Genomic DNA, 18,401 nt, shown 5'->3' with positions numbered 1-18,401 from the left:
TGCCACCATCCTGACCAGAGCTGAACATAGCTCACCTCACTATTTCTACTTCAACCGTTTTCACTTGGGCTACATATAACCCCACAGGGGTAGTCTGAAAAGACCCTACTGGCATGCTACTTTAGCTGGCTGTGGGTGTAACACCAAACTCTTTCTCTTATTCTCTCCAGAATTTTGTTAAGAACTCTTTCTCTACCCTTCGGATTTTTCTAGCCCTAGCAGCTTCCTAAAAATGTCCCCCAGTGGACAACAAGAAGTGTCTCCTTCAACAACTACTCTCATTCTTTTCTGGCATGCAGAGGCTTTTGGAGGAAAGGCCAGACTCCCCACAGCAAGAGAATGAAATGAACTTCAACTATAGCCATTTTTATGTGCTTGATCTCTTTATGGTAATACCATTAAAACAGGGGGAAAAAAGACAAATTAGGAGAAAATATTTACAAATTACTTAGGTAAAGGGTTGACACACTTAACATTTGTTTCTTTTTGGGAAGTTCAGAGAATTGAATATAGTACTTCGCATCTTCTAGGTACCACTGAGCTACATATCCAGCCCTTCTTACTTTGAGACAGGTTTTCACTAATGTTACTTGGACTGACCTCAAACTTCTAATCCTCCTGCCTCAGACTTCCAAGTAGCTGGGATTATAAACCTACACCACCACATCTGCCTATAACTTGTAAAACTAGAAGAACAAAAACCCAAGGGAAAAAAAAAATAGACATGGACTGTTAGAACTGCAAACTACAACTACACTGATACCATCTCACACCAGAATAGCAACCACCTGAAAATTAGACGACATTTTTGTCAGCAAGGCTGTGGAAAAATGATCTTCTAGCAGAAGGATAAAATAGGAAAAGCTCGATGGAAGTGAACTTGGCATTATCTTAAAAACTGCACATGTAGGGCTGGGGATGTGGCTTAAGCGGTAGTGTGCTCGCCTGGCATGTGCACGGCGCTGGGTTCAATCCTCAGCACCACATACAAAAAAAAAAAGATGTTGTGTCTGCCGAAAACTAAAAAATAAATATTAAAAAAATTCTCTCTCTCTTAAAAAAAAAAAGCTGCACATGTATATATGGGAGGCTGAAGCTAAAGGATCCTGAGTTCAACCCCAGCCTGGGCAAAACAGAAAGATGCTGTATCCAAAAATATCAAATGTAAACATATTTACTCTTTGATACACAACTCTACCTCTAACATTCACCTTGAATTTTAATTTCCACAACAAATATAAGCACAAGGTCATTTACTCTGCAGCATCATTCAAACAGCAAACAATTCAAACAACCACCCTTCAAAAGGAAACCCTACAAAAAAAACCCTACAAGGGGCTGGGGTTGTGGCTCAGTGGTAGCATGTCACCTTGCACACTGAGGCACTGGGTCCGATCCTCAACAACACGTAAAAATGAAATAAAGATTGTATGTCCACCTACAATTAAAAAATAAACATTTAAAAAATAAAATAAAAAATAAATATAAAAAAAGAAAACCTCACAAAATGGGTTTATTCAATAGTATTATGTTTTAAAAAAAGAAAAAAAATATCTGTGAAATTATATGGGAGTGATTTCTAGAATAATTTAAGTTGACAAAGCAAAGTGTGAGACACTTGCTACATCACTTTCCCAAAACTAACCTGCTATTCCAACAGTGAAGACATACGCGGGCCGATGACCTCCAGCAGTAGCAGCCTAACACAAGTCTCCTGCAACTGCCAATCCTTGCCCCAGGAAACCCAATAGCCTGGCTGAGACTTCCTCAATTAAGCACTCCAGTCTGAGGCTCTTCCTATCCAATTCTGCTTCCTCCCCATTGATTTTCCACAAGTGTTATCCTGCCCCCTCGCCCCCACCAAAATGTATCTGTTGCTAACTCCAACTCAAGAGTCCACTACTTTCTGTGCACCAAAGGAGAAATTAGAATACATGACTTGTTGGCCTGGGACACTTGTCAACTCAGCATGGGCAAGAGATCCTCATTCCCTGAGTCGATTAAGATCAATCAGTAAGTTATCTACCTGGCAAAGGAAGACCTCATCAGGACCACCCACAATTTCTAATATAACATATGTGACAACCAAAGAAAAATCTCAGACAACCCGAGAGAAATGACTGAAAAACAAACTAACAACAGAAATAGACCCACAGCGAATCCAGAGTCTGCAATCAGCCCAAAGATCTTTCAAATAACTGAGTAATATATTAGAGAAGATAAAAAGTCTTGATTCAATGTATGATTTCACAACAAATTTGAGCACAATCAGGATTAGTGAAATGAAAACAGATAAGTAGAAGCTATCCATATTTTAAGCTAATTGAGGTAAAAAACTGGAAAATACAAAAAGAAAAGGGGTATATGAATGTATATGAATGTTAATGAAGTCCCAGGAAAGAGTAAGGAACAGAAAAATACTTGCACAGGTACTGCAACGGCTAGAAGAAACAAACCAAGGACCAAAAAGTTCACTAAATGCTAAGCAAGACAAAAACCAAGAAAATGATATCTAGTTACATGATGGTAAAAACAAAGATATTTTAGGGGCTAGGGCTGTAGCACGTGTGAGTCACTGGGTTGAAGGAAGGAAGGAAGGAAGGAAGGAAGGAAGGAAGGAAGGAAGGAAAAGGGAGGGGGGAGGAAAAGGGAGGGGGAGGGAAAGGAAAGGAAAGGAAAGGGAAAGGGAAAGGGAAAGGGAAGGAAAGGAAAGGAAGATTTTTTTTTTAAGGTATTTTAAAAGCCACAGGGAGGGGCTGGGGTTGCAGCTCAGCGGTAGAGCACTCCCCTAGAACATGTGAGGCCCTGGGTTCGATCCTCACCACCACATAAAAATAAATAAAATAAAGGTATTGTGTCCAACTACAACTTAAAAATAAATATTAAAAAAAAAAACAGAGAGCACAACGGATGGCAAGGGAGAAGCAAAAATTGATTCCCAAAGGCAATGTAAAACTGAAGACAATGGAATTACATCCTTAATGTCTGAGAGAGAGTAACTGCCAACCTAAAAATCTATATTCACCATTATAAACAAAAACAAACAAAGGCTCCCCAAAAGATATCACATTAGATCCCCAGGAAAATGACTATGAACTTATTTGAAATAAGACTTAGCAAATATGACTCAGGATCTTGAAATGAGATCATCCTTGACTGCTCAGGTGAGCCCTAAATCCAATGACAAGTGACTTTAAAGAATAGACACAAAAGAGAAGCAGAGGTTTTGACTATGGAAGCAGAAATGGGATTGATGTGGCCCCAGGGCTACCAGTGTAGGATGACCTGCAATGCCAGAAACTAGAAAAAGCAAGGACTGTAGCCCTACCCATATCTTAATTTCAAACTTCTGTATCCAGGACTGGGAGAGAATAAAATTTCTATTTTAATCTATTAAAAGCTTGTGAGACTGGGGATATAACTCAGTTGGTAAGTGCTTGCCTGGCATGCACAAGGCCATGGGTTCAATCCCCAGCACAACAATAACAACAACAACAAAAAAACATTATTTACAGGGCTGAGGTTGTGGCTCAGAGGTAGAGAACTCACCTACCATGTGTGAGGCACCGGGTTCGATCCTCAGCACCACATAAAAAAAATAAATAAATAACCATATTGTGTCCACCTATAACTTTAAAAAAAAAATTAAAGTTTGTGGATTGGGAGGGGGTGTTAAAGGGAGTTATTCAGATAAAGAACAAAGACCCAGACAGAAATGTGTCAACAAAGAAAGCAATAAAGAGCACTACAAATAACTGAGTTAATAGCTGTTGACTGCACAAAATAAAAACAGTAATGTCTTAAGGCATGGCAACAATAATACAAAAGGAGAAAGAGAGGATTTTTAAAATGTTGTATTATAGTAACCATTAAGAGAATAGTGAAAAAAAAAACTAATAGAAGAATTAAATAAAAATATTTGATTAATCCAAATGATGGCAAGAGAAAAATGAGCAAAGAAAACAAAATTCTGAATATAAATCAATTATATCAGTAATTATAACAAAATATAAAGCACTTCTGAGAAGAGTTTCCTATTTAAGTGTAAATAAAAATAACAGTAATAGAACCAGTCTCTCCATTTGTCAGTAAGAGTATAAAAGAGCACAAAAGGGGGCTGGGATTGTGGCTCAGCAGTAGAGCGTTAGCCTAGCATGCGCAGAGCCCTGGATTCAATCCTTAGCACCACATAAAAATAAATGAATGGAATAAAGTTATTGTGTCCAACTACAACTAAAAAAATAAATATTTTTTTTTTAAAAAGCACAAAAGTACTTTCCTATATTAAAATGTCTTGTCAGCTTTTGGTTGAAATTATGCTGGCCACCTCCTGCAGGCACATCTTCCCATATTTTTGACTCCCTGATTTAAATGACCAAGAGTCCTGCATTGAAACCTCACTCATAAAGTTTTTTTTAAATTTATTTTTTAGTTGTAGTTGGACATAACACCTTTACTTTATTTTGTTTTTATGTGGTGTTGGGGATTGAACCCTGGGGCTCGCACGTAGCTTCGGCAAGCACTCTACCGCTGAGCTACAACTCCAGCCCCTCTCATAAAGTTGTATAGAAGTAAGAGAGACATAAAAATCTCAAAACCAAGAAAATAGAAAATAAGTATAAGGAAATGAAGGCAAAAACTATGTAAAAAGATACAAAATTTTAAACATCTTTAAAATTACAGAAATTTTCTTTTAAATGTAATTTTTAGACCCCAAAATAAAATTAAAAATGTGAGAGGGGGTAAAAAAAGCAGCTTACTCCAAAAATCCTCTTAACCAAGTGTCAGCAACAGCCCACAGGGCCCACCACCCATTTTTACAGTTGTACTGGAACACACCACACTGAGTATTGCCAAAGGCTGCTTTTGTGCTACAGAGACAGAGTTGAGTAGCTATACAATTCTAAAATATTTACTACCTGGACCTTCATGTAGAGTTTACCAATCCCTGTCAATGGCCAACCAAAGAGGAAGAACAAATATACACATTTCAGCATTAATACCACTATTCAGATCTGGTGTTTATGCTTCCTGGAGCACTTCATTCTCCTCAAACTTCTTAGCCAGTCTATTCTCCCCTCCCCCCCCCCAATCCTAATACTGCTTTCTGGTTCTCATTTTAGCAGTGTTCTACAAGCAAATTAACCTGAATTTTGTCCTTTTTTTTTTTTTTTTTTTTTGCCATTTTTAAGTTCTGATTGGTTACTTTTTCTCTCCCAGCATACTGTTCCCTTCTTATGTTTTTGATTCTTTCTTTTCCATTTGTAACTATTCTAAAATTGTCGGTGTGACACAGCAAACAGTCATGACTGGTAACTTTCACCTGACAGCACCCTGTGTCTTATAATGATTTTTCATGCAAGCAGGCAGAATTTTGTCTGTGGGAAGCCCACGCAAGCTGGGTTGAGGACAAATGCCTCCACAGCCCTTATGCATTCTCTTCTGTCAGGGGCTCTAGGGGAAATGCAAGTTGAAGAATATTTTTTATGTTGGTTTCTAAACTTCTGGAGCCCCTAGGAAATGCACAGTAATGCAAATCAGTGTTGTAAACATACCGGAAATGGCTACAAAGTCTTAGGAAAGCCATCCCTCCTTCTCAGAGCCCATGCAGACTCAAGCTTCTGGGTGGGACCACCTCTTTCCTGGGAGATCAACTCTCTAGAAATCAAACTAATTGATGAGAGCCCACTCCTACTCCTTGTCTCACAAGATCTGAAGCCTATTCCCATGTGGATTGTTACAACCCACAAACAACAAATACCTCTTGGACAGACCCCTTACCTTAATGGTCAAATAAAATGGTTTCACACCACTCCCATATTTGGCCCTAGACAATCCTTTTCCCTCCTGCAAGTTCAGGTATACATTTGCAAATGTTTTATTCCATTTTCTTTTCTTTTTTGACCCCAGGGATTAAACCCAGGGGCACTAAGCCCATCTCCAGCACTATTTTTTTTTAGTATTTTTTTTATTTGTAGTTGGACACAGTATCTTTATTTTATTTATTTTTATATAGTGCTGAGGATCAAACCCAGCACCTCACACATGCTAGGCAAGCGCTCTACTACTGAGCCACAACCTCATCCCCGCCTAGCACTTTTTTAAAATATTTTATTTAGAGACAGGGTCTTACTGAGTTGCTTGGGAACTTGCTAAATTGCTCAGACTGGCTTTGAACTCACAGTCCTCCTGCCTCAGCCTCCAGAGCCACTGGGATTACAGGCATGCATCACGGTACCCAGCTCATTTTCTAAGGATTTTGTAACAACAAGGTTTTAGGGTTATCAACCATATTATTAAAATCCACAAAGAAATCATAACATTGCAAATACTTATCCTTTATTCAAAGTCACCAATCAGGACAACCATTGCTGACTCAGTACTGTTCAGGCCTTAGTTTGAAGTATGTCCTCTCTGACCCAGGGATGAAACTAAAGTTCCATCAGGACAAACCCTAGATATGATATAAATAGGAAATAAAAAGCCTTTGGGGCTTTCTTACAGGGCAGAAATAAAGTGAAAGATTGCTATGAGGGCTGAGCCACAATGGGGAGGAACAAATAGGACCTGTGACTACTATTAAGCTAAGATGAGGAAGTGAGGCTTACCAGACCAACTTAGATAAACAAGATCCTGGTCCCAACTGCTGAAACTACTAAATTAAACTTTGATCAAAGCCAGTCTTGTCTCTTAATTTTTCATTTTCATTTATCTTCTTCCTTGTCCACTCTAAATATTTTCAATGCTATGGAAATATACCAAGTGATCAAAAATGAAAAATTCTACTCACTTACCTGGATAACCAATTCCTTTGGCATTTGCATAGGGAACCCCAGAAGATCCAGGGCTATAAACGGGATTCATGATTTCAAGAACTAAAAGGAAAAAAAAAGTGATTTAGCCAAGTGTTTTTGTTCTCAAGATTTTTCTCCAGTATCAGTCCCCAAAAGAGCAGGTACTAAGAATCTTTCTCTAGCCTATCTAAAAGGTGTTTCATGCTTCTCCCAACTAGCAGACAACACAAAATGAACGCCAAATGTTTTAATTAATGCCCAACCAGGATGTTATAAACAGTTCTTTACAACTCTCTTCAGTCCATCAGAAACTAACAGGAAAAAATATTCTCTATATAAGAAAAAACATTCTACAAATAACCTAAATGTCCTTTTAATAAAGAACAGTTAAGATATATCCAAGCCATGAAATATGCAGGTGCTTTTAAAAAATCATTTAAGGAAAATGGAGGTATACCTCAGTGTTAAGAGAGCTTGCTTGGCAAGCACTAGGCCCTGGGCTTGATCCTGGGTCCACAAAAAAGGACAAGATTGATACAATGTTAAGTGAAAAAAGTAGGGTACAATACTGAGCCCAAATTTACATCAACTTATGGTCACTGGCACCTCCAACACATGGAAATAAGTGTGGAAGAAAACATAAAAACATAAAGGTAATTATCTCTACATGAGTTGGGTTTAGTGTTCCTCCTCACTTTTCTGTATTTTAAAAAATAACTTGATTTTTTTTCCTAAAAAAAGAAAAATTAGCTTACAGCCCAGCTATTCATTAACCCACTCAATGTTCTAAAACTCACTAATCTTTTTTTTTTCCTGAAAAGTTCAAACATGATTCTGTTCCTTCCCTAACTAAAATAAGATTCTCAACTTAAGTATGAGCTTTCCCTAGTCCTCATCCAGTAAGTCATTCTTTTTTGGCCCCAGGGATTATGTGACTGAAAAGAGCAAGATGATCTTTAATTTACATAAAAACTGTGTGAGGAAAGAAGTATGTATGGCACTCTGAATTTTTTTGCTGAATATTGCTGTGAATCTAAAACTGCTCTGAAAAAGTTCCCCACACTTCTTTTTTCCTTTTCCTTTTTTTTTTTTTTTTTTTTTTGATGTTTGTTTTTGAGATGTGGGTCTATGTTGTTCAAGCAAACTCTTGGGCTCAACTGATTCTCCTACCTCAGACTCTCAAGTAGGTGAGTCTACAGGTGAGCACCAGGACTCCTGGCTAAAAGTTCTGTTTTTTAATTGGGGGCAGGGGTGGGGGGGTAGGACAACCCACACATTACATGTACATTAGTTTACCTTTCCAGTGTATGCCTTCTCCACATGCCCAATTAGAATACAGGACCACAAAAGCAGAGAACATACACTTGGTGCTGTTTTCTTTGATAGCTCTAATTCACCAATAACAATGTCTAATACAAAATAGGTTCAATTACCTACTCACTTTCTTAAACACACACACACACTTTAAAATTCTAGTTTTTTAATTCCATTAAAGACAAAACACAGGGCTGGGGATATAGCTCAGTTGGCAGAGTGCTTGCCTAGCATGCACAAGACCCTGGGTTCAATCCCCAGCACCACAAAAATAAATAAATAAATAAAAATAAAGACAAAACACAAAAATGAAGCACTTCAAATTTTCAGCTCACCTAACTCATAAGTCACAGCTAAGCAGTTCAGTATGCAGAATAGACTAGCTCACAACCTTAGCCTCTGTAACAAATTCAGTAAGAATAAATTGACAGCATCAGAGATAAGGGCATTTATCAACAGAACAATTTTTTTTTTTAAGACTTTTAAACCAAAGCTAGATTTGCTACATCCAAAACTACAGTTAAATGATATCTTAATCAGAATGTTCTCCCCTTCCTGATGTTCATTATGGCAGCCACTTGCCTAGAGTGACTATGAACACCTGAAAAAATGTGGCTGGTGCAAGATCTCATGTTTCATCTTTATTTAACTTCAACTTAGTCACATATGTCCAGGACTACCACACTGGACAGCACAGACCTACAAAATAAAGAAAAAACAAGAAAGGAAGCAGGTAAGCAGAAGGATCAATTGTGTTTTATCCCCCAAACTGGCAATTGCCAAATCCAATTCCTCTACACTTTTAACCTACTCTTGGAGATCTACAACATAGGAATCATGAAGGTCCTCAAATACTTCATTAACTTCTCAGGTTTAACTATCATTTCTCAAGAAATAAATATTTCCCAAACTCTAGTTCTCTGCATTCTGTGCCAAAATCTAATTTTATTTTCTTAACTGAACATGAGATTAACAAAACACCGCGCAAAAGCCATGGAGAAAGGAGGAAGTCACAGTACCTCCCTTCTGAATTTACAATCTAGAAAAAGCACTGTCCAACAGAATTTTCTGCAAAGTTGGAAACTATGTCTGTGCTGTCCAAATATGGTAACTGAATTTTCAGCTTAAATAATCAGATGTAAGTTACAGCTATTATTCTGAACAGCACGGGCCTATAAGAATTAAAACAAAAATCATGAATAATTGTGATACAGGGCAGAGTATTAAGAGTCACAAGTGAATAAATTGTTCTAAGAGCTGAATGGAGAGAGCAAAAATTCAATAGGGGAGGGAGGAATAATCAGGAAACATGATTCAAGAGGCAGCATTTCCAAATTTCACAACTAGCCACAGGAATGAGAAAATTCAAGACCCATATTGCAAATATTAGACGGCTGGGCATATCTGGAGCTTAGGTTACAAGTAGGAATCAGCAATAAATGACTATGGAGAAACAGGTTAGGTTACAAGCAGGTGGAGACCCTTAAATGTGGGCTGGGCTGAGCAAGCAGCTATCGTATGACAGGCAATGAAGCTCATAAATAGCAAAACCCATTCCCTGGGTATATACCATTCCTATGTATACAAAATGAAAACTACATTCCTAGGTATACAAAATGAAAACTATACATCAAAAACTACACAAATTATCACTGTGCTGTGATAGCCAAAAATTGCAAAAAAAAAAACAAAAAAAAAAAAACCTCAAATACACTGGAAACCACGAGGCTCCCCTTCCATAGCCTTACAGTCTAGACCTCTAATGATACAGTTTAACCCACGTGCCACTAAAAATTTCACAGAACCACGTCTGAATTGAGATTACATTTCCTGAAAGAATTTCTACTTCCTCAGAAGCTGATAATATATATTTTCTAAAGTTATTAAAACATTTTAATGAATTAAAAGTTACATGTAGATAAAATATTACAGGATTAATGAAAGTGTTGCAGTTTTGTAACAATTTGACAGAGGCAAAAAAATAACTTATAACAGACACATCTCTCTGAACAAACACCAAAAAAGCTCAAGTTATTTGTTCATTCCCCCAATACTATAATCCCAAAGAACTGAGGAAATTCCTTGATCCACATGGCCTCTCTCCATCTCACAAAGTGAAGTTCTTAAGTATTTTTTGAATGTGCAAGAATAACTGAAGAATTATTCAACAGAACATATGGGATTTATCATAGTAATATTAACTTGAGTTCAGAGTTACTGAAACATAATCTGTTTACTGATTAGTAGACTTGAAACCTGAACCTAAAGATCAAACCTAACATCACTAAGAGTCAAATTACTTAACTATCTGCATCCTTACATGATGAAATATGAATTACTATGTATCATCAAAGATGTACTGCTACAAAAGTCAAATATATTTTTATGCCTCTAACTTCCAGTTCTGCGGAAAAGTCAAGGAGTTGGAGGTATGGAGGAATCAGGCAAAACCAAAAGATGGGGCATTCTGGAGGACAAATGACCCAGTTTCTTCAATAAGTCATTCATCTGAAAAAAAGGCACAGGGGTGGGGGCAGTCCTAGATTAAAATAGATTATGGGCTGGGGCTGTAGCTCAGTGGCAGAGCACTTGTCTAGCATGTGTGAGGCACTGGGTTTGATCCTCAGCACCACATAAAAATAAAATAAAGGCATTCTATCCATCTACAACTACAAAAAAATTTTTTTTTAAATAAGATTAGACATAAAGGAAACAAACAGATTTTGTATGGATTCTGATTTAGAGTTTAAAAACTGTAAAAAAAATTTTTTAAGGATATTTGGAACAAAACCCAAATTAGTATCAGATGATACGTTATGTGTAGTACATTTGAGGTTGCATGTATACATAATTTTTTAGAGATACATATTAAAGTACATAAAGACATGTCTTTAATTTAAAACACTTCAACCAAAATGGGCAAATACAGTAAAATGCTAATAATCTGTACATCAGGATGTTGCATACATGAGCATATAGTGTACTGCACTTTTTTCAGTTGCATAATGAAAAACGAAAGAAAAAAAAAAACATCACCAACCTGCCTGGAATCTAAGGCCACTAGTTATCCAGAAACCACCAGTTTCCTAGTTCTGACTTGGCTTAGACCAAGGAACCCAATCGCAAGGCTGGAACCACAGGGTACCACTTCTTTAAAGTTTTCCACTTGAAATGATTCAACTGTCAGAATTACTATGGGCGGTTTGACACCTACACAAGAAAAGAAAAATCTTAGATTTGATGACAGCAAAAATTCCTCAACCTGAAAATCCCAATCAGAACAATCAGGAATCTTTAAAATTAAAAAGCCATCACTGCATCATCTCTAGTTTTAAAGTATTTCATGATCTAAGTAAATAAACAAAGCTCCTACACAAAATAGTAATAATAAAATTTTAGGGGCTGGGGTTGTGGCTCAGTGGTAGAGCACTTGTCTTAGCACTTGTGAAGCACTGGGTTCAATCCTCAGCACCACATAAAAATAAATTTTTTTAAAAAAAGGTTTTGTGCCCATCTACAACTAAAAATTATATTAAAAATTTTTTTAAAGCCTGATGTTTTAGATTTCCTATCAACAACCCTGATTTTATGGGGCTTGAACTCTCTTTCAGAGACTCCAATATACAACATACAATACTCTTTAATCAACACTGGAACTTCTCAGTAACATCTGACATCATCCAGAAAAGCACATAATAAAAGAAAGTTCTCCACTCTCCCCAGTCTACTTTCACTACCAACATATGCAGTCTACTGGGAGAAATTCACAAATTTCTGCACAATACACTTGGACAGACTTCAGGGAAACATAGACATGAGTGAAGAATTAGTCTATTGTGCTGGTACACTGCTGTTTAAAAACTGTTCCAATTGGTGCAGGAAAAGAAACTGTCTATATAAGACAAGCTAGAAAGACAAAAATTTCCCTTTAAACCACAGAGCCTGTAAAAAATTAAAATATTTTAAATGCACTTCAGATTTTTTTCCCCAAAATTGTCATCTACTTTTACAGCATTATGCTTTTCTTAATTTCCCAGTGTTTGGAATTCAAATAATTTTCAAGTTACAATTCTGTTTAATCTTAAAATGAATATGGGTTAAAAACTAGTTTACAGTAAATCTTAACATATTAGGTTCTAATAAGAAGGTTTGGGCAGTAACAGCACATGCTGCTCCCTCCTTCCTTTGGAGTTTCAGGAACTTGCCTTAGGGCACAGCCTAAATCCTTTTACTATTCTGAAAGGCAGGAGGCAGAAAAAGGACACTATCTGCTTGGACATTTTCAGTGACTGCTGCAAAGTGAACACCCAGGAGCATCTTATAAGTCAGCAGTCTCCAACTAGAAGCCTGCAGCGCCTCCCACCAGACCTAAACTTTCCTTTAGTCAAAATCACAACTAATTTTAACTTATTTGAAAGCTTGAATGCAAAGCTGAAAATACTGGTAACCTGAAAATACTGCATGAGAACGCACTCTACCAAATTCAGTGCACTTTGTAAGGACCAGGAAAGGTAAAATTTTCATAATTTCCACCACAGTAGTTAACATTACAAAATGTAACCTTAGACTGCTGAAGTCTTCACTGACAAGCAAAAACAACCCACTAACTTCTTCACCTACAAAAGTTTAAATGCCTTATAATTGCCAAAGCCAAATTTAAAAACCTAAAACCTTTCATAATATTTAAGAAAGTAATCTGAAATTATACAAGGATGACTGGAAATTTTAAGGAAAATGAACTACATAAATCTTCTTTAAAGCTTTTGTGCATGCCAAAACACTCCAAAACATGTTTATGAGTGATTTTAATGATTAAACATTAACTCATACAATCCACTGGATTCGCACACACTACAAAGGAGAAACACCCTGTTTGTGGACACTGGAAAGGTGCACTTTGTTTTTTCAAAGTTTACCCACACGGTGCCACAAAATGTCCTTTCTGAAGAAAATCTTAAAAGCTTAATTTAAATTTAAATGGTGCCTTTTCAAGCAAGGGGAGGACGCTCAATTTCCACAAAGCAAATGAATCTTACTTTGTAGACAAAGTGAATAATTCGAAATGATTAAACCCAAGAATACCAAATCTGACTTACAGAAACGCCACCCCAATGTTCCCCTGTTTTCCATACTCTCTTGCTCTGGTGACTGCGACCTTTAAAAGGCCGAGAGGACATCCCTGCGCCATGAATACCCCCCTGGCTGGCCACCTGGGCCGCAGCCCCCAGCCACACAGACAGCACCTGCCCGCGCCCGGGCCCCCGCCCGGCCAGCGGACAAAGCGCAGCAGGGCCCAGTCTGGCGCCCAGCGACCCCCAGCCACCGGCCCGACCTTGGCGCCGCCCCGAGCTGGTCGCACAAAGCACTGCACTTCCGTCCGCGCCACCGCCCCGGCCCGCCCGCCCGCCGGCCGGGGCTGGGGAGGGCGTGCGTGCCGCCCCCGCCAAGCAGCCCCACTCACCGAGCCGCGCGAGGCGGCCTGGGCCTGGGTAACCAGCGCTCGCCCGCCTGGGCGGGATGGGTCGAGGGTCAAGGCGAGGGTTAGCGCCACGGAGGCCTGTTCCGATGCGGACTGAGCCGCTCGGCCCGCGTCTCCGCCGCCGCTCGGGGGCCGCACTCGCGTTTGCTCTGCTCCGCCCGACCCGCCTCTCCGCAGCCCGCGCTCCACTCCGACGCTTCGCAGCACCGGAGCCACAGACCTCACTTCCGCCCGGAGCGCGCCGGACCGGGGACGCGCGTGGCGCGTGACGCGACGGCGTGCGCGCTCCTGCCTGCGTGCGCGAGACGCCCGGATGGGCTGACACGCCTGTTCGCGCGGAATCCGGAGACCCTAGCTGGCGCTGAGGGCTTCCTCTAGTAGGCGGCGGTCGAGTTGCACAAGGTTAAAACAGAATAGAGAAAAGAACGTGCCGGGACATAGTTATAGTATTTGTTAACTTCTTGTGAAGGAAGTGTGCTTGGGTTCGCCTAAATGAAACAGCCCCTGCGGCGAGAGAGTGACAGTCCTGGATCACCACCTTCTTCGGCCGTCCGCTGCCCAGGTCTCCTCGCTAGCGACGCTATCCCGGCAATCCGGCTCCGCCGCGTGGGGCGGCGACCTCTGTTTCTTCTGCTGGTGGGCCCTCCTCGTGTGGCGTGGGCCCCGTGGGTGTGGTACGCACTCTGCCAAGCACTGCTTTGAAAGCCCTGCTTCCCTTTAGGTCAGGATGAGGAATCTGCGCCGAGATTCACCGACTTTAAGAACGCACCTCAGGGTGGAGCTCAGTAGTGGAGCACTTGCTTACATGCTTGAGGCCCAGCACTGCACAAATAAAGTAACAAAACACACAACTCCTAAGAGACGGACGCGTCATTCAAAACCCCCAAGCTCTGGCTTCATTGTGTTTGATCAACTGGGAAATCCTGGCTTTCATCTTCCTCAGAGTTACTTTCCCTTCTCTAACATGAATAATACCCACAAACAAGTTCCCTGCCTGAACTGAGAGCCAGTGATCAAGAGCTTACCTTGGTCACAAATGATAGGGTGCTGAGTAGAGGATGGAGGGGTTAGTCCCATTGTGCCAGGCAGAGCAGAACCACCTCATGGGCCTCTACTTAGCAGAAAGAGCCCTATCAGGCTACCCAACACTTGCCCAAGCAGAGGGCAACTCTACTCTTGAGCAGCATCAGCTGCCTTTCCAACTAAAGGTTCTTCAGTTGACATCTATTGAATTTCAGTGGGGGTTAAAATACAGGTTGAGTCTCCCTAATCTAAACTGCTTGGGACCAGAGGTGTTTTAGGGTTTGGATATATATGTTTTTTTGGAATATTTGCATATACATAATGAGATATCTTGGGAATGGGGCCCAAGTTTAAACATAAATTCATTTATCTTTTCCTTTAAGCACAAATTTCTTTATGTTTCCTAAGTGCCTTATACATATTTTGTATACAATCTATAAGTAATTTTGTACTTGAAACAAAGTATTATGTTATGGAATATGCCATTTCTAGTGTCATGTTCAAAAAGTTCTGAATTTTGGATTTCAAATTTTCAAATTAGGAATGTTCAACCTGTAGTTTGATACAACTTCTAGAATGTGCAAATATTGATCATTATAAACAAAATTAAGACAATACACTTTTAAATATATCCATTGAAATATAAACAGCATGGTGATTTGATTTCCACTATTTTCCAGCTTAACAATACATGAATGAGTTCTATAACAGTACAGAATTTAATCATTCCTTTTTGTTCTTGTACTTATAATAGCCAGACACAGTATTGCATGCTTGTAATCCCAGCAACTCAGGAGGCTGAGGCAGGAGGAGTCCAAGTTTAAGGCTAACTTCAGTAATAGTGTCTCAAAATTAAAAAATACAAAAGACTTGGGATGTGGCTCAATGGTTTAGCACCCCTGGGTTAAATCCATGGTACAAAAAATAAAATTATCATTCTTATCAATAAACTTTTTAATAATATTTATGTAAGTCCTATATGAATTTAAAAAGAACACTTAAATACATAGTCCTATATGAATTTAAAAAGAACACTTAAATACATAGAGGAAAACATCACACATAGAGGAAAGCATCACATTCTTGAGTAAGTGAATATAATTGGAAAAAAATCTATGTGCAGGAAATTCATTTATGAATTGCACAAAGAACTGAAAACTTTTTAACTAGATAAGTGATTTTTTTTATACTAAGGATTGAACCCAAAGGCTATCACTAAGCTACATTCCCAACTCTTTTTTTTTTCAAATATTTATTTATTTGGTGTAAATGGACACAACACAATGCCTTTTTTTATGTGGTGCTGAGAATCGAACCCAGGTCCTGCTCGTGCTAGGCGAGCGCTCTACCGCTGAGCCACAACCCTAGCCCCTTCCAACTCTTTTTTATTTTTTATTTTAAGACAGGGTTTCACTTGGTGCTGCCAATTTGGAAAGCAGTATGGAGATTCCTTGGAAAGCTGGGAATGGAACTACCATTTGACCCAGCTATTCCCCTTCTTGGACTATTCCCTAAAGACCTTAAAAGAGCGTACTATAGGGACACTGCTACAACAATGTTCATAGCAGCACAATTCACAATAGCTAGACTGTGGAACCAACCTAGATGCCCTTCAATAGATGAATGGATAAAAAAATGTGGCATTTATACACAATGGAGTATTACTCTGCACTAAAAAATGACAAAATCATGGAATTTGCAGGGAAATGGATGGCACTAGAGCAGATTATGCTAAGTGAAGCTAGCCAATCCCTTAAAAATAAATGCCAAATGTCTTCTTTGATATAAGAAGAGCAACTAAGAACAGAATAGAGAGGAAGAGCATGAGAAGAAGACACCACTAATCAGGGACGAGAGGGGGGAGGGAAAGAGAGAAAGGAAATTGCATGGTAAAGGAAGGAGACCCTCATTGTTATACAAAATTACATATAAAAGGAAGTGAGGGGAAAGGGGGGAAAAAGCAAGAGAGAGAAATGAATTACAGTAGATGGGGTAGGGAGAGAAGATGGGAAGGGAGGGGAGGGAAGGGGAGGGGAGGGGGGATAGTAGAGGATAGGAAAGGCAGCAGAATACACATACACTAGTATGGCAGTAGGTAAAAAAGTGGATGTGTAACCGATGTGAATCTGCAATATGTATATAGGGTAAAATGGGAGTTCATAATCCGCTTGAATCAAATGTATGAAATATGATATGTCAAGAATTTTGTAATGTTTTGAACAACTAATAATAAAAAAAAATAAGACAGGGTTTCACTAAGTTCTGAACCCTCCTGAGTCACTGGAATCATAGGTGTAGGCCACCATGCCAGATGAAATGATTCTAATGTATGAATGGGGGAAATCAACAAGAAATATAAAAGGCAAGTGTATATTCTAGGAAAACTTTGAAAATAAAGCATAACAAAGGGGCTGGAAATGTAGTTTAGTGGTAAAACATTTGCCTAGCATGTGTAAAAACACTGGGTTCAATCCCCAGCTCCAAAAAAAAAAAAAAAAAGTGACAAGAACACTAGACTTACCAGCCTTAATTTATGAGACACTATATTGCTAGTGCATGCATAGTCCAATGAAATATAATAGAAAATTCTGAAATACACTGGAGTAATTTGAGGAATTTAGAGACAGTTTTGGTTTTTATTTTCCTCTTTTTCGTTTGTGTACTGGGAATTGAACCCAGGGGCACTTAACCACTGAGCCACATCCCCAATCCTTTTTTATATTTTATTGAGGGACAGGGTTTCACTGAGTTGCTTAGGGACTCAATAATTTGCTGAGACTGGCTATGAACTTTCAGTCCTCCTGCCTCAGCCTCCTGGGCTGCTGGGATTATAGGCATGCCCCACTGTACCCAACAATTTGAGGAATTTGGTATCTGACAACATCTCCAAAGAGAGATCAGAATAAACTAGGGAGACCAGGGGGTGAGAGGAGGGGTTGTAGGGAGCAAGTGCTGGGGATCCAAATTGTCCAAATTACAGTGTTATGCTGTATGCATGTATGAATATGTAACAACAAATCCTATTATTATATACAACTAAAATGCACCAATAAAAAATGTGGGGGGGGGTAGAGCATTTCAAATCACTGAGATTAAGATGGAACTATTCCATAAATGTATTGGCACTGAAATATAGCCATCTGAAAAAATATAAAATTGGGTGTATGCCTCATCCCATATACAAAGATAAACTCCAAACTAAAATGGTATAAATATATTCCATACAATCATAAAAGAACAAGAAGAGGGCCTGGGGTTGTGGCTCAGTGGTAGAACACTTGCTTTGCATGTGTGAGACACTGGGTTCAATTCTCAGCACTACATACAAATAAATGAATAAAATAAAGGTCTGTCAACTAAAATAAATATTTAAAAAGTTGTAAAAAATTGAAAAAAAAGAACAAGAAGAAAATGAGGACATTTCTTTGTATGTATTTATTTTGTAGTTGTAGATGGACAGCATGCCTTTATTTTATTTGTTTATATTTATGTGGTGCTGAGGATCGAACCCAGTGCCTCACACATGCAAGGTAAGTGCTCTACCACTGAGCTACAGCCCCAGCCCCAGGACATTGCTTTTTAATCCTAGAGTCAAGAAGGTCTTTGTAATACTCAAAATCCAGAAGACATGACTATAAAAAAGTTTGGCTAAAAGCATGATAAGCAAACAAACAAACAAACCAAGGCTGGGAATATAGCTCAGTTGGTAGAGTGCTTGCCTTACATGCACTAGGCCCAGGGTTCAATCCCTTAGCACCTCAAAAAAAAAAAAAAATTTAAAAAAGGCATGA

The 18,401-nt window shown here is 39.0% G+C and overlaps 1 protein-coding gene across 8 annotated transcripts in view; it reads right to left on the bottom strand.

The window, feature by feature from the left end:
- FAM168B (family with sequence similarity 168 member B) overlaps window positions 1–14,438 on the bottom strand; it is a 35,621-nt gene extending 21,183 nt beyond the window's left edge. For 3 of the 8 annotated variants that reach the window (XM_081262061.1, XM_081262062.1, XM_081262063.1), the window contains exons 1-2: window positions 13,205–13,345; window positions 6,795–6,875 (exon numbers count right to left, since the gene is read on the bottom strand). In XM_081262061.1, coding sequence (XP_081118187.1) covers window positions 6,795–6,875; window positions 13,205–13,238 — 115 coding nt within the window. In that variant the 5' untranslated portion in view covers window positions 13,239–13,345. The other 5 variants (XM_081262065.1, XM_081262067.1, XM_081262066.1 and 2 more) reach the window with 5 other exon arrangements.
- Between the last annotated feature and the right edge of the window lie 3,963 nt (window positions 14,439–18,401).

The sequence above is a fragment of the Spermophilus citellus genome (assembly GCF_964194105.1).
Source record: "Spermophilus citellus genome assembly, chromosome: 11".
NCBI classification, from domain to species: domain Eukaryota; kingdom Metazoa; phylum Chordata; class Mammalia; order Rodentia; family Sciuridae; genus Spermophilus; species Spermophilus citellus.
This window is presented reverse-complemented; position numbering and strand designations above follow the sequence as displayed.